The sequence below is a fragment of the Rattus norvegicus genome, chromosome 2 (assembly GCF_021556685.1).
Source record: "Rattus norvegicus strain SHRSP/BbbUtx chromosome 2, alternate assembly SHRSP_T2T, whole genome shotgun sequence".
Lineage (NCBI taxonomy): Eukaryota > Metazoa > Chordata > Mammalia > Rodentia > Muridae > Rattus > Rattus norvegicus.
Window position 1 is genome coordinate 185,754,517 of NC_141535.1, and position 24,102 is coordinate 185,778,618.

Below are 24,102 nucleotides of genomic sequence, written 5' to 3' on the forward strand. Positions count from 1 at the left end.
ATTTCCCATTACTTACTAGGGGGCAAGTCTGATGCCCCTAATACTTGGTTGCTGTTGTTTCCATAACTCTTTTCATAATACTGACAATAGAAATTGAAAATTAGACTGAAGAGTTGCCTTGTCCTAGCTTCTTTTGATCCCCAAATAAATTCCTATTGTTTGGAGGAAAGAAATCTCATTTTAACAACTTAAAATTTCTTCTCTTTCACATCATCATGAAAATTAAGATTGTGTAAATTTCTGTTGGTATTTTTGCTGAGTGGTGAAGATGATGCATTCCTGTCTCCTGTGCATCCTGGGTAGACGCACCGAAGTGACAGTGAGCAGTAGAACCCAGTGAGTAAGCAATAAGTAGGAAGCTAGGTACTGCAGGAAGCCACATTCTGGGTTAAATAAGACTTGGTTACACATACACACACACACACACACACACACACACCATGAGAAACAAATGTAGAATATGTAGCACATATATCATTATAGAGCATTTTAGAACTAAAGGAATTTTATATGTTACATTTTCTAGTTGAGGAAAACAAGGACCAGAAAATTTGAATTACTTGTCCATGACAGAAGTAAACAACAAACACTATTATTTATTTATTTATTTATTTATTTATTTATTTATTTATTTGCTTTCTGAAAAGTTAGACCTCTGGTATAGAGTAACTCACCAAGAAATTAGTAACTAGGGCTTGGGAGATAACTTACTTCTTAACGTGCTTGTCTGTGCATCGCTAGTGTGAGGCCCTGAGTTTGGTCCCCAGAACCCAGATAGAAAAGCTGCTGCGGTGGTGGTAATGCTTGTGACCAAGAACAGGGGAAGGGGAGACAGGCAGGTCCATCCCTGGGTCTTACGTGACCAGCCTAACTACCATACAAGTGAGTTCCAGGCCAGTGAGAGACCTGGCCTCAAATAAGAAACCAACAAGTGGACAAATAATAGATAGGTAAAAGTAAAATGACACCTAATATAGTCCTGGGGCTTCCACATACACAAGCATGTGTGTACTCACACTTGTCTGTACCTGCAACACACAGTGTGCACCTGCATAGACATGGGCAAAGAGGTTAGTAATTGGTTGTTGTGAGTACTAAACTCTTACAGGAGAGATAAATATTAAGGCAAAGTCATAAACACTAAATACCAAGTGAGGAATCAATTCATGTAGCATTCTATGCAAGAATGCAAGGTATTTCTCATGAATAATAAGGGATTTGACTGACTGGGAGAAAATAAAATTCAGTAATTACTGTGGGAAGGGAATAGATAGTAATGTGCATATTTTCAAATGGTTAAGAACAATAGGAAAACCTAGTTGGGTTGCTTTGAGATACTTTCCTTGGGAAGGTTACCCTGGTGGGAAGCTTTGGAAAACACTGGTTCTAACCAGAGATTTTCAGTTAGTACTGAAGTGAGAGTTGAAGTCAGCAGTAGAGCTCGGCCTGGAGCTCTCCTGACTGTCCTTCAGTGTTCTCTCTTACTGGATCATATTACTTAGGAGGACGTAGGTGGTGGTTAAAAATGCAGATCAGATGCCTGGGAAATGTAATGGGAAGTTAAAGACCACATTATGATGATGTCTAACCACAAGCTGTTTCAGTTCTAGATAGGTTTTCTGTGCACTTAAACACTAACTGGATGCTTACAGCTGTCATGCTCAGAGAGCACTATAACAAGTAATTAGCACTGTCTTCTTTTGAGAGAATGTTCTTTGTATTCAAAGGGAAAAATTCCTTTGGATTTTGAATTTAAATCTGACTTTTTAATCTTTAAAACTCTGACTCTCAGTTTTAAAGATGAAATAGTTTTTCCCTTGCAAGTGGGGTGGCCGCTTGGGTTAGCGGGTTATAAGCAATGTGGTTTTGGAATAGAGGTAGGTCTTAAATTCAACTCTGGTTTATATTGTCAACAGTTAAAAACAACTTACATGGACTCTTACCTAAAAAGGGAAGTGAGTACTGTTAAGCAGGTGAATATTTTTGCTAACAGATTAGAGGCTTGGACTTGGTGTTAAAATAAATAAGCACTCGTTAAGATAGGGCTCTTTCTCGCCCCACTTCTTTTTGGTCACAATTCTGTCTACATGTTGACAGATGCTCAAGGATTCAGAATAACATTTTATAAATCACCATTTGTTGTATTCTACTGTAAGGGCCTGACACTGTTCCTGATTTCATCTGCCAAGATTATGTTTGCTGGGTTTTCTGACCAGGTTTCTAGTAGTAAACACTTTCCCTTCCAACACTTGGCTTGTAAGAACTGTATCCTATTTTGTTCTTTGCCAGAGTCTCTGTCATAACCTCCAACCTGGCTGGAAAATACAAGGAAGAGTGTGTTACTGTTTGATGGTAGCTCCTACCCTGAATTAAGCCTTAGTTCCCTAGGGTAGGTATTCTAACACACTTACAGAGGGATTTATTTAAAATAGTCCCTGCTGCTGTTGAGGCACTGTTAAAGATGCTAATACTAAAATATAAGGTTCCTGCCAGTGCTAGAAAGAAGCCATAGTGCTTGCCCAAGGTTACAAGCAGAAGAGTGACAGAGCCAGGATTTAGATATAGCTTTGATGGACGCCAGAGGTAATGTGTGCAACCATTATTACATTAGGCTGTCATTTATATACATTGCACAATCTTTAAATACATAGGTAAATCAAGCCATAAAAATAGGTAGAACCTCCTGAATTACTTTGTTCTAAAGGCTCTTGATGAATGCGAGAAAGAAATGTGTCTTTGTGCTGAGAAGCTCACCTGCTCCTTACTGCCTTTTCTCCCCCCACTCACTCATGCCTGGAATGAACTGAACAGCAGCCTGCTCTAGACTGTGTTTTGAAGACTGGGAAGATTGTTTCCTTAGCTTCCTGAAAGTTTTTCTCCTTCTCATGTTCTTTCTTATTGCTCAGTAGTGAGTAGTACGCTGTGACAGTGTCACGTAGTCTCCAGTTGGGATGTTTGTCTTTCCCAGATGACTATGTGAACAGAAATACTTTGGTTATACTTACCTTTCTCAGTTTATTCAATTAGAAAATACTTTCTGTATCACAAGTCAAGAAAAGAGTTTTGAGAATGGGAAGAACATAAAAAATGGGGTGTCCTCTGCCTAGCCAGGATTCTAAGTTGGTTCCTTATATTTTTAAAGAGACGACTCATTTAATTTATTTGTTTTGATTTTTGAGACCTGTTTTTTCTGTGTAGTTGTACTGGCTGGCTGTCCTGGAACTCGCTCTGTAGACCAGGCAGACTGGCCTCAAACTCACAGAGCTCTGCCCACCTCTGCCTCCCAAGTGCTGGGATTAAAGGTGTGAGGCACTGTGAGCAGCTTGAGAGGACTCATTTTAAATCACGGCCAGTGTTACCATGTGCAGATACCTGGGATAGGTGGTATTCAACAGTCTTAAAAGAGGCACAAGGATTTCTTTTAGAAATTACTAGAAAGCAGTATAAATGCTTAAGACTCAGAGAATCTGGGTTTCATTTGTGTTCTAGAGTTTAGGTAGGATCAAAGTTGTAAGTATTAGAACTATTTGGTATTGAGAATGCAGTTAGTTTCATAGTGGGTGTTGTGTACATAACTTCTGGTCCTTTTCATGACTGAAACCAAAATCCAGTTGGAATGATTTGTTCGGGTTGCTTTTGCCATAGCCGCCAGCTATAGCTTTCTGAATGACTGGAGACTTCTGACAGGAAGGGACACTGGGGTAGTGGGGCACACAGCTGTTTAGCCTGTCCTACAAGGATCTTAGCTTGTTCAAAAGCATCTTGAACCTTTCTGTCCCAGTCCCATATAGCACTCATGACACTGCAGTGCCATGTAGTTCTAGTTGGAATACTTTTTTCTTTTCCTTAGCTTTTATCAAGTTATACAGAGGACAGACTGGTTAGGTAAGATGGGACATGAAAATCTGCCCATATCCCAAGAGTCCTCGGAATGCCTGTTGCTTCATTACATTTATAAGCACAGGCTCTTGTAGGATTTTGTCAATACCATTGCCAAGTATTATATGCATCTTACCAGACCATAATACCATAAGAATTTTACAGCTGTTCCTGACCCTTGTGTAGTGCAGACTGATCTCTCATCCTCTTTCCTTTAGAGGCACTGTAGATGTCTCTGGTGGCTTTCCAAATCTGCAAAATATTCAAGAGGTTAGCATTATGTCATCTGTATAACAAAACATTTTCCAGAAGACAGGGAAGGAAAGGCAACATCCTGAACCACCATCCCATAACAAATAGTGCCTTACAAAGATGACCTTGGTGAAGTACTCTGAATGTCCGTTGTCACCTGTTCTGAGCAAATGTCAGGTGAACAGCTAAAGAGAATAAAGTCAAGCATAAGCAGGGTCTAATAGAGCACAGAAAGTTGCTTCCTCTGTAGATCAAGGATTGGTACAAAGCATGAATGGGAGATGCTAACTTAATCCACTCCCTGAACACTCATTCTTTCTGAGCCGTTACATTTCCGTATCCTGGAGCACTACATAGCCCCCATACATTTCTTCACACCTGATGTACCCAGTGGGCCTGACCTAATCTGGTCTGACCTACTACCCACGGCCAAACGGGAGCATGCTCTTGCTCTCCCTTGGTGTACCTGCTGGCTCCCTGGGTCAGACATGCCATACTGACACTGTAGTCCTCCCTCCCTGTTCTCCATACCTGGCTGTTGGGAGTGTTCCTGGCTGCTCAGACCATGTCATCTCTAGCATATTCGCTTCTTTTATTTAAGGGGATAACTGTGCACTCCAGGGCCAGGCTTGATCACAGGCTTTGACCTGTGTTCTTCTATCACAGTGTCTTCTGTGAACCGCTCCTCAGGCTTTGCAGTCTTTCAGAAGTTACTTTGCACACAGTCTGGCTTCTGTGAATTTTTCTTTAGAATTCCACCTCAAGATAAATCTTGTCACATTTGCCTTTGAGTTACCCAGAGGCATGCATATCAAAGTGATACGCCACTGTACCCACACTACTTTATGTTAAATCTTTTAAAAAGTACTGTAAAAAGTGCCACATATTGCCAGTTTGCTTCCTCAGACATTTCCTGTTTGTTAAGTATTTTTTCATTAGAAAATTATATCCTGGGGCTGGTGAGATGGGTTACTGGGTAAAGGCCTATGCCACCATTCAGGCTGACCTGAGTTTGGTATTTCAGATACACATGGTGGAAGGAGAGAGCTGACCTTCACAAGTTGTGGATCATGCAGCCCCCTGCCCAATAATTGTAATAAAAACTATTTTTTTTAAAAAGATGTACTAAGCATTTAACTGTAGGTAAAGCTTTTGAAGAAAGGATGGAATTTCAAAGTTTTGTAGTTTCAAGCTCTACAGGGGATCTGAACCTAACACTTTCAGACTGGATCCAATTGGTCTATTAAGCGTAAAATTTAAGGAGAAATTTGTGATTTTTGTTTTGCTTGAGTTAGTCATAAATTATTGGCCCTTTGGTAGAATTTAGAGTACTTACTGCTTTTGAATTCTAGGTAAAACTGAGTTTGATTTTCAAGATATTTTTCTTTCCTTTTTTTGATTTTTTTGAGATATTTTTCTGTTTCTGTTTATGTCTTTTCTATTTTTAAAGCCAGTAGCTACTACTATCAACACTACTACCACTAAAAATGATGGTTACAGCTCATTCTTAGGTTTGATTTCCTGGGTTAGTTTTAAGGAAAGACACGGGCCAATGAGATATTAACTTGTGTACTAATTGATGCTTTTGTAGTTTTTGTGGGAGAGGGAAAGGCAGCAATCTTTCTTCTGAAAACTCTGTCTGATGCTATATAGGCTACTTCTGTCTATTCTATATGCATAAAGAGCTCAACGACTTTCTTATTTGCATTGCATTTGTGCCCGTGATCCAGAGTTTCTAAGCAAGTTTAACAGAACTTGTTGTTTTGGGAGGTGAAGGGAAGGAAATAGGCAGGGTTTCATTTAGCCTAGCCCCTCCTGGGTAGCTGAAGATGACCTTGAATTTTCTCATCTTTCTGCCTCCACCTCACAACTGCTAGGTATACACCATGCCACCTGACCTTAAACATTTTTAGCACATTCTTTTGCAAGCATTTATCTACATAGTAAACAGTTTGGAGTTGGTGATAAAACAAATCACATTCTTCTAATATGGGTCCTGTAGAATAGAAAGCAAATGTGTTGGTCCAAATCAGTGTCTGTCTGACTTTCAAGGTAGTAAGATTGAATAAACAATGTCTTTGATTAAAGTATTTGATTAGGTATGTCATCAAAGGACTTCATAGGTAATTTTCAATGATTGGTGTTTCTTTTTTTTTTTTTTAAGATTTATTTATTATGTATACAGCGTTCCACCTGCATGTACACATGCAGGCCAGAAGAGGGCACCAGATCCCATTATAGATGGCTGTGAGCCACCATGTGGTTGCTGGGACTTGAACTCATGACCTCTGGAAGAGCAGACAGTGCTCTTAACCTTTGAGCCATCTCTCCAGCCCAATGATTGGTATTCTTGGAGAGAAATAAACAACTATAATAATCTGTTCAGTAGATTTTTGAAGATTTCTCTCCCCTTTATGGTTTCTTTTGCTTTTTTTTTTTTTTTTAAACTTTTTGGTATAATATTTTACAACAGCAGAAAACAAACCCAAGCATTAAAAACTACACTACAACCCCAGGGAAGGGGACACACAGAGGCTATAGGCACAAGCTAAGTCTTTACAGTTGACGCTGAACTGACTATGACCCCGTTGTGTTGGTGACAGGACCAGCAACTGTTATATCTGGAGATGTCATACTCCTGCCCCAGGACCTACTTGCAGGAAACACATAGGATGCTTTTTTATCTTCATACAAGATGAGGAGGCCACTCCCAGTGTTCAGTCATCACAGTGAGCAGAGGTGGACCTTTTGGTGGCCTCACTGGCTTTTTCCAAACTACTTGTACTTACTTACATCTACTAACTTACAATATCCCATTATTCCTGGGTGAGATGGGCACCTTCAAAGGCGTAGATGTGGATTTCCGTCAGTCTCAGTGTCAGCTGCAGCACTGCAGATCATACCACAAGAGTGAGTGATGCCAGAATTTAGCCCAAACTTAAGAGATCTGTCCTTTTTCCTTCGGGGCTCTTAGTTAAGACCTTGTTCCTGGGGCTGGGGATTTAGCTCAGTGGTAGAGCGCTTACCTAGGAAGCGCAAGGCCCCGGGTTCGGTCCCCAGCTCCGAAAAAAAGAACCAAAAAAAAAAAAAAAAAAAAAAAAAAGACCTTGTTCCTATGAACACACTTGGGGCACAGCACGTCCTCCAGGTGTGGGAGTGGAAATGTGCAGGCAGGAAGCAGAAAGAGGGCAATCGCTTTCCTTTTCTTATAGGGTACCAGGCTTGTCCAGCATGGAAATGCAGCCAAACCCAACCATTTGAGGTTGCAGGAAGGCTTGTCCCATGAACCCCACACATTTCCCCACAGGTCTCCGATGTTGCATTGGACGGCACTGCCTCGAACTTCTTAGCATTGGCTGCGATTCTGGCCAAGATGCCAACAGTGCCTTGGAGGCACATGTCGTCACCATCGTGGTGCTGACTTCCTCAACGAGAGCAGGTATCTGCTCCTCTGGTACAGTGACGATTTCCAGGGGAACTGTCACCTGAGGCTTCCCTAGGTTTGGTCTTCATTTTTTGTGAGATTTCTTCACCCTGGCCTCTTTGGCTGAGTCAGGAACAATCTTCAATTTGGGCATTTGATCTGAGAAAGCCCCTGCAAAAGGAGTTGTTTATAAGTATCTAATTTTTTCCTACAAGTGTGTCCTGGAGTCTCAGTATCTTGTGCTTTTTTTTCTCCTTTGGTTTACAGCCATTATCTTTCTCTGACTTTTTTTTGTTTTTCTCCCATTGCCTTAGTCTTTGCAGAAGATGTGCTCGGTTGACTAGACATCTGGCATTCCACTTCTCCCCTTAGCTCTTCTGTGCTCCGCTTCTTGCTTCTAGCAGTCTTCATCTTTTTTTTTTTTTAATTTATTTTATGTATGTGAGTACACTGTAACTGTCTTCAGACACACCAGAAGAGGGCATCAGATCCCATTACAGATGGTTGTGAGCCATCATGTGGTTGCTGGGAATTGAACTCAGGACCTCTGGAAGAGCAGTCAGTGCTCTTAACCGCTGAGCTATCTCTCCAGCCCAGTCTTCATCTTGAGATTAGATGAAATCTCTGGAGGAAAGTTCTTCCAGCTTCCAAAAAAATTTTTGTTTGCTTTTTTAAAAAATATTTTGTTTTGTTTTTGTCTCTGATTTCTGATACTCAGTAAATATTTGTTCAAAAAAGGAAGCTGGCTGATATCCCCACCCCCCCTTTTTTTTCTGGAATTAGCCCATTATAAACTTCTAGAAGGCAGCATTGGCTTATGTACTCTTCCCTTTGCAGCCTGACTGACATTGAGTTAGGAGGTTAAGTGTCCATCAGTAGAGAATTTGCACTTGGGTGCCATTCAGTTGATGATGGCCCTTCCTGAGGAAGAGGACAAGTTTTTCTAAGAAGTGAACTAGCTTGAATGAGTGTTGGACACCTACTGCTGCTTTGAGGCTTTAGGCTTTCCACTTGGGCCAAAACAGAAATAATGTGTTAAAAGTTGTTTTGTTTCTCTCTTGGTTTTAGGTTATGTTTTGTCCTGTTCAAAACTCAGCAGTGATTTTTAATTAGTATACAACAAGTGTATTCAATTAAAATAGGTTTATTCTGAAAAAAATTCTAGCTTCAAACTGTCAATGTAAATAAAAATGATATTTCTATGATACATAATTTTATCTCACCCTCTTGCTTTAGGCCTTAGGGATATGATGTTGTAGAGTTCTTCCAAGTAGGGTTTCTGTCTTACTTAGTGTTGATTGGCACACAAGAGTGCTTTGTGTTGTTAGGCCTCTCTGATAATCTTTACAGGTGGTTTCTTTCCTGAATGTGGGTGCTTAAGGTACTGACTTTTTAAGTATACATCTTTTCCTTGGTACTAATCTGTAGAAGTCAGAGATTTAGCTGGATACTGGGGTAGGGGGCTGGGAGTTTGAAAGTGGGTGATATGTGACATTAGATAATGGTTACTAGTGTCACTAGATTTCTGTTTTGGGAACTGGTTTTTAATCACTAATTAGCTCTGGTTTGGACAGTGACTTCAGTCAAACTTCACTCAGTTGACTCAGTGTTTGTCATCTGTAACTTGATATTTAGAATAAAATGATCTCTGATAAGAGAGTTCTAAAAGTCCAGAATTCTAAAGTATGACAGGAAAACACTGACTTTCTGAGCCTCCCTACTTTTGTTCACATAGGATGTTAATTATGTACATGTTTATTTTATGCGTGTAGTTGCTTCGTTTACACATATGGGTGTGTACTGTGTACATCCCTGTTGCCAGCCGAGGCCAAAAAAGGGCCTTGAATTCCCTGGAGCTGTAACAGAGTTACTGGGAATCAAATCCAGGTCCTCCAGAAGAGCAGCCAGTGTTCTTAACCACCAAGCCATCCCTCCAACCCCAAGTTGTTTGTTCTTAAAAGAAAATCAAAATACTACAAGAACAACCTGGAAAGAGACCCAGTAGTGCTGGAGATGACTGGGATTGGAGACTGTGTGTACCTTACTGTCACCTTGATATGTGTGCATTTGTGGAGCGAGTGGGTGACAGTTGTCAGGAAGGACAGTGAATAGCTAAGAGGCAGCGTCAATAAGCATGTGGAGTTTGTGTGACTAAACAGATGTGCTTTTCTCCTAACTCTTTGGAGAACTGGTATGAACCCCAGGTCAAAATGAGAATCCCTGATCAGGTCCAACTGCCTTGCCATTTGCATATCCTTTAAGTCTGACAAGTGCCTCTGAGTATATGTGTCAGCTAGCAGAAAGCACAGAGTAAAAACCTTAGAGTATTTAATTAAAAACATTTGAGTGATAGAGTTATATAGCATATATATGCTATATATTTACATAGTTATATAGTTATATATAGCTTAGATTGGCCTAGAACTCACTAGGTAGCTGAGCCTGGTCTTGAACTTGGAAGCTTTCCCACATAACTATTTTGAATATTGAGATTACAGGTGGGTCTTATTATAATTTGAAACTTCTTTTTATGATCTTTCAAAGTATTTCACAAATAAAACTACAAAGTTATTAAGTAGACTCATAGTTACACACATATAAATTATATTTGTTCAAATATACCTTTATTGTATCAATGGGACAGATCAGAAAATGGTAAATATTTGAAACCAATAAATAATTTATTAGTCTGCTTTAAGTATGAATATTTAAGTATGCCAACATTAAGGATCTCCACTGAAATGTAGTCTTGTCCTCTAGCCTCCTGCAGTCCTTAAAGACTCCAAGTCTCTCACTCATCTGAGGAAAGCAGTTGCTCCTGTCTGTATTCCATTCCTGTGCTAGTGACACTAACAGGTTTGCCCTCCATGCAGGTAGTTCTGTGGCTCCTCTTCTTTGTATCCCCAGCCATTAAATCAGGGTCTACAAGATGATAGACCAGGTTGGCAAATTTTGAATAAATGACTGATGATCAAGTTGGAGGTAGGGTGAAGTGCCTAAAAGACCAGCTGATAACAATGGGAAGTGCTTTACATAGCGTCTAAAGGAGGGTTAGAGATGTTAGGAGAAGACAGATGCAGAACTAAAAAGAAAGTGATGAAAATCTTCGATCTGAAGTTTCTAATTTGTTGTTTTGTTTGTTTGAAATAGGGTCTCAATATATAGCCTTGGCTAATGTGGTACTCTCTGTGTAATTTAGGGTGACATTGAGCTCAAAATCTTCCTTCTGACTCAGCCTTCTGAGTGCTGAGATTACAAATACACACCACTGTGCCTGTCTCTGAAGTATCTACTTGTATACAAGGAAAACTTCTTCGTCTAATGCAAGCTAAAATTATTGCATATGGAAGGAAATTAATTTACCAAAAGAGACTTATGATACAGATTGATTTTATATGGGTAACTAACACAATAGCACAGTTGTTTGATTTTCCTTGTTTCTGATTTTTCTATTCACTAGATATTAAATAACCGACAGACAATGACCACTAATTAGGGACTCACTAGTTTGCAGGGGCCGGGAGTTACTAAAAGTTAGTGAGTTGGCCTTTGAGAGAGAGTGTGTCTTACAGTTAGTGTAGGCTGTTGATTTGCTATTATTTTGTTAGTAGTGTCTATGAAATTAAGCAATCGCTTTTTAAAGGGCTCAAGTAGAACTTTGGTTTTTGTAGGATATCTTAAACATTGACTTTATTGAAAACCCAATCCTGGCTGAGTGTGGTGGCACATGCCTTTTATCCCAGAGGCAGGGGCAGGCAGATCTCTCTGTGTTTGAGGCCAGCCTGGTCTACATAGTGAGTTCTAGGATAGCCAGGGCTGCACGAAACCCTAACTCAAAAGCCAAAGCCCAAGGTAACAACAGAAACCCAAGAAAACCCACTCTTGGGCTATTCTCAGCCCTGACTGAAAGGAGAAAGAAGAAAGTATGTAAAGTATACATTAATCTAAAACAAACAAACAGTGGTTAGGCATAGTAGTATAGGCCTGTAATCTCAGTTATTCGGGGAGCTGAGACAGGAGGATGCAAGGTCAGTGCCTATGTGGTTATAGAATGAGTTGGAGGTTAGCTTGAGCTACACAGTAAGATCTGTGTTTAAACAAACAACAAATCCCCAAACAAAAATGAGCAGGGCTGAAAATGTGCCGCATGTGGTAGAGTCCTTGCCTCGCATGCATGAAGACCTGCAGTGAATTCCCAGCCCTGCAAAAACCAGGTATTTTCTCTATTCCCAATACTTGTGACATAGAAAAAGAATGACCTCTAGTTCAAGGTCATTGGCAACACAGAATTCAAGGCCAGCCTGGGCTATATACAACCTTTTCTTCAAACACCAAGTACCCCCCATCCCCACAACACACAAAGCAAACAAAAAAACATGAAAAAAAAAAAAACAAGAAAAGGTGTGTAGGTCTGGAGGTTGATTTGGGAGGACTGAACTCTGGAAGAAATGACAGGTAGCTATGTTGGGTCCTGGTGGAGCTAAGAGTATTGTGACAAGGATTTGGGCACAAAGTAGGCAGTTCACATTTTTTTTTTCTTTTCTTTTTTTCAGAGCTGGGGACCGAACCCAGGGCCTTGCGCTTGCTAGGCAAGCGCTCTACCACTGAGCTAAATCCCCAGCCCTGCAGTTTACATTTCTTAAGGATATCTTTCAGGTATTACTAAAGATTGTAAATATTTGTAACAAAACAAGAGTTATGAACCTTTTTTTTCCATTTTATATGTGAAGAAAATGTGGCACAAAGTACCCAGAATTCCACAGTCCTAAAATGTTCGATCCCGATGTGTAACAAGAAGTGTCTGAACCCAAAGTCAGTTCTCTGGGTGTGGAGTTGAGATGGTCTGAGCAGTGAGGGTAGACTCACCCGTGTATGAATGCATAGCGTGGCCGGGTTCTTCCATCCTCTCCAGAGAAGTGCACTATCTTTTGTGGACGGAGTGACTTGTAAATAGTAAGGTTAGTTACTTAGTGCTGTGTGATGTTGAGGGACTCCCCTACCTCTGTGAGGTTGTCATTATCATGTGTAGATACAAACTTCTTAGAGTTGTTTGGGAATTTAAGTAGAATAATGTCTAAAGCTTTAGTCTTTCACTTCGTTCCCATTTAATGTTACATGGGTCCCTTAAGAGTGGAAGTCGGGGGTTGGGGATTTAGCTCAGTGGTAGAGCGCTTGCCTAGGAAGCGCAAGGCCCTGGGTTCGGTCCCCAGCTCCGGAAAAAAAAAAAAAAAAAAGAGAAAGAGTGGAAGTCGGGCATATTCCCTTTCTTTCTGAAAGGTTACATTTAACACATTTTGGAAGGACCTGTATTAACCAGACAGCTTGCCAAAACAATCATTCATCACTCCCTCCCGCCTTATGAAGAATTGTGTGCCCCTGCCCTCCTCTCTCTGTGTCTGGATTCCTTGGAGTCGACATCATAAGCATGGAGGAGTCTCTGACCTTTGAAAATTCTTGAATCTTAAGTGTTTTTTTTTTTCAGTGAGGTTTGAGGGGAGTTGGAAAGGATGCAGAGGCTGCTGCAGTGACTGGTGGGGCCAGGAGAATGTGCAGAGTGAGAATATGGAGGCTTAGGAGGAGAGTGTCAAGGAGAGAATGTAGGGTCAGTAGTTTCTCAAGCATCCTAACAGAGACCTATTATCTTCCACCAGTCTTCAAGTTTAGGTTCTTTTCTCTGTTACTAAGTTGTTGGGAATCTTAGTGTGTACATACGGGCTTTAATGCAGTATTACTCTGAGTTAAAGCAGTCATTAGGGAAAGGAAAAGAAGCTAATTTAAATCTTTAGCAAAATGTCTTTGAGGTAAACCATTATAAAGTTGCCTATGTGTAATACTGGTGCGTGTGCGTGCGCGTGTGCGTGCGTGTGCGTGTGCGTGTGTGTGTGTGTGCGTGTGCGTGTGTGTGCGTGTGCGTGTGCGTGTGCGTGTGTGTGTGTGTGTGTGTGTTGTCTGTCTGTAGTTGGGTACTATAGAAATATACAAATTATTTCAGTTTTTTGGAATGACAGTTGTGTACCTGGTAGTGAGTGAGACACAGGAACCGTGATAGATGTGGAGGGCAAGTTCTATTGTGAATACCAAGAGGAAAGTGGAGTCCAGAGAACACTTGGCAAATGAGGTGGCATTCAGGTGGGTCCTTGAGAAGAGGAAAGAGCCCAGCAGTCCTTTCAGGCAGGGGACAGTCTACACAGCGACTGAGATCATTGGATGGAGCTAATGGGAGGGAGAGCCCAGTCATGATGGGCTTTTGTGTGATGCACAGAATTTAGATGTTAAACTTGCTCATTGGAACTTTTGAGGAATTTTGAGCGCTTGGATATATTGTCATTTATATTAAATAATTCTTTACATTAGGTATTTATAGAGATTGATCAGTGTTTATGAAAGGTAAGGAAGTTCTTTTCTGGGTCCTAGTTTTCAAAAGAGATGTAAAAGCTCGTTAAAGGCATTGGATAGATTTAAGATACTCTAAAGGTAAAATTGAAAAGCTGGGAGTGGTAATTCATGAGTGTAAGGCAGAAGAGGAAAGTCCACCATGCCTTCCTGACTTGTGGTGACAGTGCTTGGAGTGATACTCCACTTGCTAGATTAGAAAACACTGAGAGCTGGAAAGGGTGGAGGACAGAGAGGAGAGAAGAATTTGTTTTTAATGTGTATAGGTTGAAGTGTCTGCGGCTTCTTCGGCAAGGCAGAAAGAATCTGAGATTCTGGATACCTTTAAAATCATCAGCATTTGGGTGGCCAGAATTGAGAATGAAGTTTCTCAGGGAGATGCTACAGAGTACGAAATGGAGGGTTTATGGCCAGAACTGTGTGGACATTAGCCTTAGTGCAGGAACAGGCAGAGTCCACAAGGTGATCTAGGAGGCTACAGGAAGAACAGTGCCGAGGAGGATTGGGTGATGGTGCCTGCGCTGCCGCTGTCCTCCTGTAGAGCCCATGTGAGTAGAATGAGAACTAGGCATAGGTTAGGAAAGTAGCATCAAGGGATTGGTATGTTTGAGAATAGGGTAGTAACATCTGACTCACTATTCTATTGCTGCAAAGACCCCATAGTCAGGGCAGCTCCTATGAAAAAACATTAGATTGGGGCTTGCTCACAGTTCAGAGGTTTGGTCCATTATCATGGTGGGAGCACGGTGCACTTAGACAGGTGCTAGAGCAGTAGCCGAAGAGCCCCACACTGTTCCATAGGCAGAGAGAGAAACAGAGACAGAGACAATCCAGGCTTGGCATGGGCTTTGAGACCTCAGTGCCTACTCCCCAACACACGCACGCACACGCACGCACACACACACGCACACACGCACACACACACTTCCTCCTAATCTTTTCAAATAGTGCCACTCCCTGCCAACTAAGCATTCAAATAAGTGAGCCTGTAGGGGGTCATTCTTACTCAAACCACCACAAATGTGCAAGATGGGCAGGGGAGAAAATCTAAAGGAGGTCCTTTTGCCTTGCTTTATAAATTTGTTTGTTTCTGTGCAGCAAGAGCAAGAGATAGCTTCTTGGCTAGGAGGCTCAGGAAAAATGGTGAATATGTGAGATGGTCCTGAGTCAAGTAGAAGACTGGTGTTTTGATGAAAGGGAGAAAACTAAATACAGTTTATTTTACACATTGATCTACAGAATTACTTGATCTTACTTAGCTCAGGACCTCCATCTAGTGGTAGAGGAATTGAGTGGAGGAGCCATCCAGGTTGGGTAGCTAAAACAGAATGATAAAAAACTAGATTTTACTAACCAAAGAGTGTACATGGAGGGACCCATGGCTCAGATACATATGTAACAGAGGATGGCCTTATTTGGCACCAGTGGGAGGGGAGGCCCTTAGTCCTGTGGAGGCTTGATGCCCCAGCACAGAGGGATGTTAGAGCAGTGAGGTAGGAGTCGGTGGGTGGATGGAGGAATACCCTCATAGAGTCAAAGGGAGGGGGGGGTGGGGAGTTTGTGGAGGGGAAACAGGGAAGGGGAATATTATTTGAAATTAAATGAATAAAATGATTAATAAAAGTGTAAAACTGCCAAATGGTATTTAAGCCACACAATTTGTTGAACTTTGTTACCAGAGTGATAAGGTCTTTAAATTTTTGTAAATTCATTAAACTAAAATAAATATTTAAACATAAATCCATTTTATCTAGTATACAAATGCATTTCTTCTGTACATTTCAAATTAAAAAGCTCTGTGGACCAATTTTAAAAAGAAGAAGAAGAGGAGGAGGAGGAGGAAGAAGAAGAAGAAACAACTAGGTTTTGAGCAGTAGAGGTGGCTTCGTGGTTAAGAACACTTGCTGCTCCTGAAGAAGACCCAAGTTTGGTTCCTAGCACCCATATTGTGGCTCACAATTATCTATAATTCTAGGTTCCAAGGATCCAATGTCCTTTTCTGGCCTCTGAGCATCAGCCATGCATGTAGTATACATATATACATTTAGTTAAGAGATTCATGGATAAAATGAAAATCTTTTAAAAAGAAACTAGGTTTTTGCAGATTATTTAAATGATCAGTCATTGGTTTCCCTTTCAGTTCTGCAAGGAGGGGCAAGAAGAGAATCTGTTCAGTTTTCCTCTCTGCTGTCATTCTAATCTAGTTCATCACATCTCCTTACCAATAATTTCCTAAGCCCACCGTGCAGTTTCAGATTCTTCCCACTACAATCAGTATGTGTAACAACAGCAACAGCAAAAGTCTTTAAAAACCTTTCACTCAGGTATGATAGTGATTCATGTCTGAGTCTTTTTCACCCGTGCTTACATAGTGCTTTCACAGTGCTTATCATTCCCTTTTGGAAAACGCCTCAAACTTTACTAGGGTCTACTAAGTCCTGTCTGTATTTTCTACAGCTCTCTCACCTCTGTTCAGAACTTTGACAAATCGGCTTGGAGCCATCTTCATCTCCGTCTGTCTCTCCAGTTGCTCACTGTCCAGCTCTTAAATAACATGTCCCTGTGGCTTTTCCTCCCTCCTTACAGGAGATGGCATTCTCGTCTCCAGTATTTCCCTTTTTACTGTAGATATTTATTAGCATGGGAATTGTGTCTGGCTCACTGTTCACATTTAATCTTGAGCATAGTGCCCAGTGTTTCATTGGCAATTGGTGGACTTTTTTTTTTTTTTTTTTTGTTCTTTTTTTCCGGAGCTGGGGACCGAACCCAGGGCCTTGCGCTTCCTAGGTAAGCGCTCTACCACTGAGCTAAATCCCCAGCCCCGTTGGTGGACTTTTTATTGCCCCAAGTATAATGTGGTTAAGGGAGTAGAACTTGTAGAGACTAAGAAAGTAGCTTTAGAACTGGAAACTGGGTGTGGTGGTTGCACATGTAATCCTAGTACCCAGGAGGCAAAGGTAGGAAGATCACTACAAGTGGAAGGCCAGCCTGGGTTACAGAGGAAGCTCTGGGCCACTGAAGGCTGTGTAGAGGGGCTGTCTTTAAAAAAAAAAAATGTACAGTAAAATGCTAGAATTTCAGACTGCCAGAGGAAATGGTTTCAGGAAATGGCAGGGTCTACATCTGAATTATCTCAATAGAGATGAAAGTTTTTAGACATTATGAAACTCTAAGGTATCTAGATGGATTACAGATGAGCATTAAAATTTTTCAGGAAAACGAGGAAGCATGGGCCTTTAACCAGTGTGATTGTGCTCCCTCTCTGGAAACAGTTGAGGCTAGCAGGAAGATATGCATTCAGACTTTCTATATCCAGACCAGCTGTTCACCTGGCTTTTTGTTTGTGATGTTGAGCAGCTAAGGTCATATGAAGATGGTATGAAGGTCGTATGTGGCTGTTGGCCGAGGTGTTGCCAGGGATCAAACCCAGCGCCTTTCCTGTGCTGCTGAGTATACAGCTGTTTGCATTGTCATTGAAAGAGCTTAAGGAACACTAACTTGTTCCTTTTGGTTCTTGGTTTCTGTCTTCACTTCAGGAGAGGAACATGGAGGTGGAAGCAGGGGCCAGAGGCAGAATTCAATTTTGAGCAAAATAGTCTGTTTATGCAGCATGTTGAGTTTATAGTTGTGGTCAACACCAACATTTATAAATGAATATAGGTACAAGTAAATACAGATCCAGGGAAAGAGTTTATAAATGGCCTAGCTCATGAAAATGATGTTGGGCTGCACAAGTATTATGTAATGATTTAATATTTTCCATTGAAAAGTCCATCATTCTCAGGAGTCAATTTTGTTCAGTAGAAATGAATAAGAACCATTATGTGAACATTATTAGGGGGAGGAATGTGGTGATAGGTTTGGCTTTTATTTAGAAAAACAATTTATTCCAGTTGATCTGAAAGCAGTGAGCTCCCGGTCAGAGCTTATATTCACTTGGGAACTGGATGATCTGCTAGAGATGTAAAAGAAGAGTTCTTTGGTGTGATCAGACATGGAACTGAGTAATTGCTGATAGCCCGTCTACTAGAAAAACTGGATGCTTTTGACTCATTCGGTCTATAAACCACACAGTCATAGGGAGTGCTGCTTCCCTTTTATTTGAAAAGCTGAAGGTTGTGTTGTGTTTTTCGTTTGTGGTTTCCCTTCCTGTGTGTTGAGACAGAGCTAGCCGAGTCTTCATAGTTGGCTTCAGTATCCTCACTTGGAATTTGAGAAGTGTCAGCCAGGTGTTGTGATGTTGTAACAAGAGCTGCTGTCCTTACCTGTTGGGCAAAGGGCACAGTCCACACCATGCATTGGAGAATCTAATACAAGAATGTGCTGCCAAGAAGTTTGCTTTAGTGCTTCACATTTTTGCCGAAGAGCCAGTCTTTCCAGATAGGAGTTGTTTACTTTAGATGTTCGGAATTGAATGACCTCCTTCTGTTGCCATGTAAGATCCCAGATGCTACGACACCAATGGTTTTCTCAGGGCCTGTATCTGACTGGAAATTGTTTGCATGCCTGTGGCTTAGCCAAGCCTCCTGCTTTCCACTGAGTGCTGTGTGTGCTTGTTGCATCTTTCCCACATCCTTTCAGAAAGCGGTTACAGTAGCTCACAGTGCTGTCTTTCTGCTTGAGACAGGGTCCCATAGCTCCAGCTGCCCTAGAAGTCATTACAAAGTCCACGCTGGCCTCAGACTCAGGGAACTGCCTGTCTCTGCTCTCAGAATTCTGGGATTAAAGGCCTGAGCTACCACACACCTCTACCTTGCTTTATTTTTTAAGAGCAAAGAGTGAAGTTCATTTTGGAACTTTTTATGTGTTTGGCTCTTAATTTTGGACTGTGTATGTGTTTATTACTTGGACAGTGCGCATGTCCTGTGACAAAGTGGTGAATACAATGGGCTTTGGCGAGAATTCTCACTTCATTAGGACATGAAAGTCTTTCATTCACCTGTGAAGTCTGAAAGCATTTAATCTTTTTTTTTTTCTTTTTGACAGGATCTTTCTTTGTAGCTTTGAATTTTCCATCCTTCTGCCTCTGCCTCTTGGGTGTCGATATTAGAAATGTGTACCATTTGCTGCCTGCCTTGAAGTTTTAATTCTTAAGCACAAGCTGCAAGGGAGCTGGGTCACTTTATAGAAAGAAAGCATGACCAGAACTTCACGTAGTTCTGGATTCGTATGAGATTAACAGCAGGGACTGTTGACCTCAGGAATGCTGGCTTGGTGCTTAGGATATTGTAGCAGATGAAAATTAGACATTTGTTTATAATGAATTTAGTCACCAAGTATTTATTGACTACCTATTATATTGTAGAGACCTTGCTCAGTATTGGGCTAGGGATATGAATAAATCATGCCCTGTACCCATTGATCTTGTATTATTAGAGCACTATAAGAAAGTGATTTCTCTTTTTCAAAAAAACAAAAACAAAAATAAAACTCCCAAAATCCAAAGAATTGCCACCAACAAAACAATTCAGTTATCAGGTTAGAGACGAGATTTTTAATGTATTTCTTTTTTTTCTTTTCTTTTTTTTTTCAGAGCTGGGGACCGAACCCAGGGCCTTGTGCTTGCTAGGCAAGCGCTCTACCACTGAGCTAAGTCCCCAACCCTAGAGACGAGATTTTTATAACCCACAAAATTTTTGCTATTTGCCTTACTAGACCCAAAAATGTTGAAAAATGGGATCAGATCGTACTACTAAACAAGTTGTATTCAGGGATAGAAGAGGAGTGAAGAAAAAAAAATACCTGGGGGTCATTCTTATGCTTTAGGTTTTTGTAGGGATGTTTTGTCTGATTAATCTGTTGTTTTCAACAATTCTACTTTTGTCTTTTCCAAAAAGATGGGATTAGTGGGTGCAGTGAGGCAGTTGGATGCCTGGGCACCTTATGAACGAGCCCCTTCTACAGAACACTGTGAGGCTGATGAATGTGATCAGAGGTGGTTCTCCACCCTATTTTTGCTTTCTCAGCTGGGACTATTAACCTCAAAGGAATGTTGGCATGGTGCCAGGCTGTCAGGTCAGGGACATAGTTTCTGCTAAAGTCAAGTCTGAGAGAAGGGATCTTTTCTCAGGTAAACTGGCACTCCTTTATCCTGGAGAGAGAAACCCCTTTTTGATTGTTTCCTGACTTCTGCAATTAGTGACTGTTGTGATGAGCCTCTGGGCTCTCCACTCAGAGTGCGAAATAGCTTATTTTGAGTAGTTTCAGCATTCACTTTACTCTTCTTGTTTTCTCAACTAGCATGAGAATATTAGCCCTGAAGTCATCTGCTGTATAGTGTTCATTTGCTTAATAAGTTATCTACTAGGGCCAATGTGCCTTGTGCTGTGTCAAGTAATTCATTCTGGGGATATATCGGTAAAGAAGACACACAACTTTCTGCTTCTAAAAATTTGACATGAGAATCAAAGGCTAGGCAGAGAGTGATTAAAGTTAAGTTCAGAAGAAAGCCAGGGCATGGTGGCACATGCCTGTAATGCCAGCATTCAAAGGCTGAGACAGGAGGATTGCTACAAGTTTGAGGTTAGCCTGAGCTACATAATGAGGCATTGTCTACAAAAACAAAACCCTTAATAATAACTGTGTTTCAGGAGGAAAATGGGCATAGTTCCATTTAAGGAATATTGCAGGTTGGCGAGCTTTTTAGGGCAGCGACTTGTGATTCTTCATGAAAAAATTTAAAATTCTTTGTTTCAAAATTCAGTTCAAATGAAGGAAGCAGAACAGTTTACCATTGGTTAAGAGACTGTTGTGAAATGAGGCTGTGTGCTCTACTGTTACTTGAGCCTTGTACACGTATCTCCTTTTCAGGTCAGAGCCTGGAGTTTGATCTGTGTTCTGGTCACATCCTGCTGCCTGAGAGTACTTGATGACCCCATGACCCTGGACATGGATGCTGTCCTGTCGGATTTTGTTCGTTCCACAGGTGCAGAGCCAGGGCTGGCTCGAGATCTTCTAGAAGGTAAAGAAAGAATGAGGAAAGAGAAAGCAAAATCTCATGGTATTAGGGTGATTTGAAACATTTTAAGGTGATCAGAAAAATGTTTTGAGCACTGTATGCCCTCCATTTTAGTTGCTTCTATTGGTCTACTCTGTGTGATCCACTATAGTTCTAAGACCGCAAATTCCCCCGCTTGCCTTGTATGTACTGGGTAGCTTTCTTCACCGTGAATTTATGTTCAGGTAATGGAAGGGAAAAGTTAGATTAGCCCACTAAAATAATCATAAGAAAAAGTACCTGATCATGACCTCTAGCCTTTATGCACACACTACGTGTGTGTGTGTATGTGTGTGTGTGTGTGTGTATGTGTGTATGTTTGTGTATTATACCACCCACTTGTTCTAGCCTCTATATGCACTTGTGTGCACACACCACACACATATACCACACATGTGTCTAACAATGCACTCAAAATTAAGGAAAAATGATAGTCATCCTCTTATAAGAGGATATGTTTCATTGTGTGTGCAGTGTGCCCGGTGTTTGCAAGGTACTGGATATAGTATATAATTGCCGCTGTGTTATGTAATTGCAGTGAAATTACATAGGATTTGAACCTTGACCCATTTTCAGAGTGTGGCTCTGTTCCAAATATTTCTTTCATGTTATAAACACTCATGAAAAAAAAAAAAGCTAAGGGCGTTACGAGATTGAAGAGGGAAATCTAATGAAGCTCTCAGGAGAACTACCCAGGAGAAATAGCTTACAAGATGACCCTGAGAGAGGAGAGAGAGTGGTGGAATGGGAAGTGAGCGAGATGGGAAGAGTGGTCCCTGAGTGATGAGAGCTGGCTGGGGGGACAGGAAGCAGAGCTCCCCATGGTAAGGAATTTATTCCTTATGGTCACTGGAAGTTTTAATAGTATAAGAATAGTTTTTAGAGTTTAAGTGTTTAATCTGTTTCAACAGGATTATATTGGCCATTGGTAAAACCAGGTGAGAATATTGTCATAGTTCAGGTGAGAGATAATAGTGACTTAGACCACAGTGTTGGTGAGGGGAGACGAGCTGATGGGTTAGACACTCGTTAGCAGCTGGAGAGAGGCCTCAGCAGTTAAGAGCATTGGCTGCTCTGAAGAGAACTTGGGTTCAGTTCTCAGCACCCACATAGTGACTCACAACTGTCCGCAACTTTAGTTGACCTCCTCGGACACCAGGCAGCGTGTGATGTACATACATACATGTAGGCAAAACATTCACACACATAAGATAAAAAATACAGTTTTCACAAGGTGTAGTTTATAAAGGGAATCAAAGAACTTACTATTGCTATTGTCTCTTTAACATGTTAATTTTTTTTAAAGTTAACTCTTTCCTAGGCATGGTGTCATATAATCCTAGCACTCAGAAGGCAGAGGCAAGCAGATCTCTGTAAGTTCAAAGCAAGCCTGCTCTACACAGTGAAACCCTGTCTCAAAAACAAAACAAAACACAGGAAAAAGTTAACTTTGGTTATAGTACAAAGAATAAATTAGAGAGAAAAGAGACTGAGAGAAAGTCTTATCAGAGAGTCTCCCTCTTAGAACAAAACAAGGACACACCGTACATACGTGCCACACAGGTAAGCATGTGAAGACTTGAATTAGGCAGAAACAATAAAAACAGACAGGAAGGAATGGATTGAAGAGTTACTTAAACAACCCTCTGAGTAACTGAGGTGGGGAGAAGAAAGGGTAGGTCTGAGCAACAGTGAGGGCTGCACTGAGGGCGTGAGAGCTGAGAGACTGTGATGCTGTTACTGATTTAGGGGTCACATGAGGAAGAGAGGGTAGGAGTTTTCGAGAGATGATTAGCATTCGGTGCTGGACATGCTAGTGTTAAGAGGTCCTGATGACTAAGGAGTTTGCTGACAGTTGGAAGTGCATATCCAGTTCTCAGGACAGGCTGTTTATTAGTATACAGTTGGTTTAGGGGGAATAGTCTTCATTTTTTCAGCAAATATTTGTTGAGTTTCTGCTAGATGCCAGGTTTTGTTCTAGATGCTTGTACTAAACAAAAAACCCTGCCCTGATGTTGTAGGAAAGATGGTCATGGACAAGCAGTATGTATATAGTTTATATGCATTGTGTTCCAGGGCATAGAGGTTATGGAAAACAACTAGCAGAATAATGAGGTGACCATGGTTTTAAACTGGGCAGTCAGAGCAGAACTTACTAAGAACATGGTATTTGAGCAGATACCTGAAGTTTACAAAGATTCATCTCTGTAGAGTATGCTAGAGAAAAGTGTCTTATATGCAGTAAGAATCGTCAGTGGAGAGGCCTGGGTGAGGAGCAGTCTTGGTGTGGTTTAGGAACAGCAAGGCGGCCAGTGGAGACTAGAACACAGAATAAAGAGCGAGAGTTGAGCAGGGTTAGAATTAAGTCACCACCATGAATCATTAGTAGAGCTTAACAGGGGGGTTAGACAAAGGTGACAACAGCAGTAGCAGTGCATGTAAGATTCTGCACACAAAGCACCATTCTGTGTGCTTTCAACTCATTTAACCTTCAGAACAGCACTGTGCTGCAGGCATACCACTTGCACAACTTTTTCTGGGGAGTCTTTCCATCCATCCCTGAGAGAGGGGAGCAGATCATAGAGTCACTTCACCCAGGTCTGCCTGCTGACCCAGAGCTTATCGAGGCTTCTTCAGGAACTTGGGTAGCATGCCAAGCATATGGATAACTGTGGGCAGCTATATCACCAAAGAGTCTGTCTTCTCAGCAGTTGTTAAATGCTTACATATTCTTGGACAAAAGAGGGACCTTTTAAACCTTATTAACCTCATTACCATCTCCCCTCCCAAGAGAGGATGACGACGATGACGACGATGACGACGACGACGATGATGATGGTGATGGTGATGATGATGATGATGATGATGATGATGATACAATACAGGAAGATTGTCTTTATTTTCTATGTCTGAGTGCCTAACATGTCTATATGTATGTGCATGCCTAATGTCCACGGAGGCCAGAAGAGGTGTCAAATGGCAATGTTAACATCCAACCTGGAGGAAATACCCTTACAGCATATTAGTATTATTATCTACATTTTTCATAAATAAACTGAAGCAGAGAGGAAAAAAGGCAGGAAATAGGGGAGGCTGTAGGAAGCCTTCAACATTGGGCTTAGGAGCCTTCTGTAGTAGTGACTACCTCTTACATAAA

At 41.2% G+C, this 24,102-nt stretch overlaps 1 protein-coding gene and 1 pseudogene across 12 annotated transcripts in view; one reads left to right on the top strand and one right to left on the bottom strand.

Annotated features, from left to right (window-relative positions):
* The window catches only part of Otud7b (OTU deubiquitinase 7B), a 60,422-nt gene that overhangs the window by 13,520 nt on the left and 22,800 nt on the right, over nt 1–24,102 (top strand). For 10 of the 11 annotated variants that reach the window (NM_001446940.1, NM_001107697.2, XM_087624237.1 and 7 more), the window contains 1 exon segment: nt 20,759–20,909. In NM_001446940.1, coding sequence (NP_001433869.1) covers nt 20,825–20,909 — 85 coding nt within the window. In that variant the 5' untranslated portion in view covers nt 20,759–20,824. 11 annotated transcript variants of the gene reach the window in all.
* Nucleotides 7,020–16,457, bottom strand: Dppa4-ps7 (developmental pluripotency-associated 4, pseudogene 7; annotated as a pseudogene). The gene is made up of 3 exons (XR_015675541.1): nt 16,415–16,457; nt 7,238–7,776; nt 7,020–7,112 (listed from the first exon to the last, which is right to left on the bottom strand). The product of XR_015675541.1 is annotated as a developmental pluripotency-associated 4, pseudogene 7, transcript variant X2 (transcript).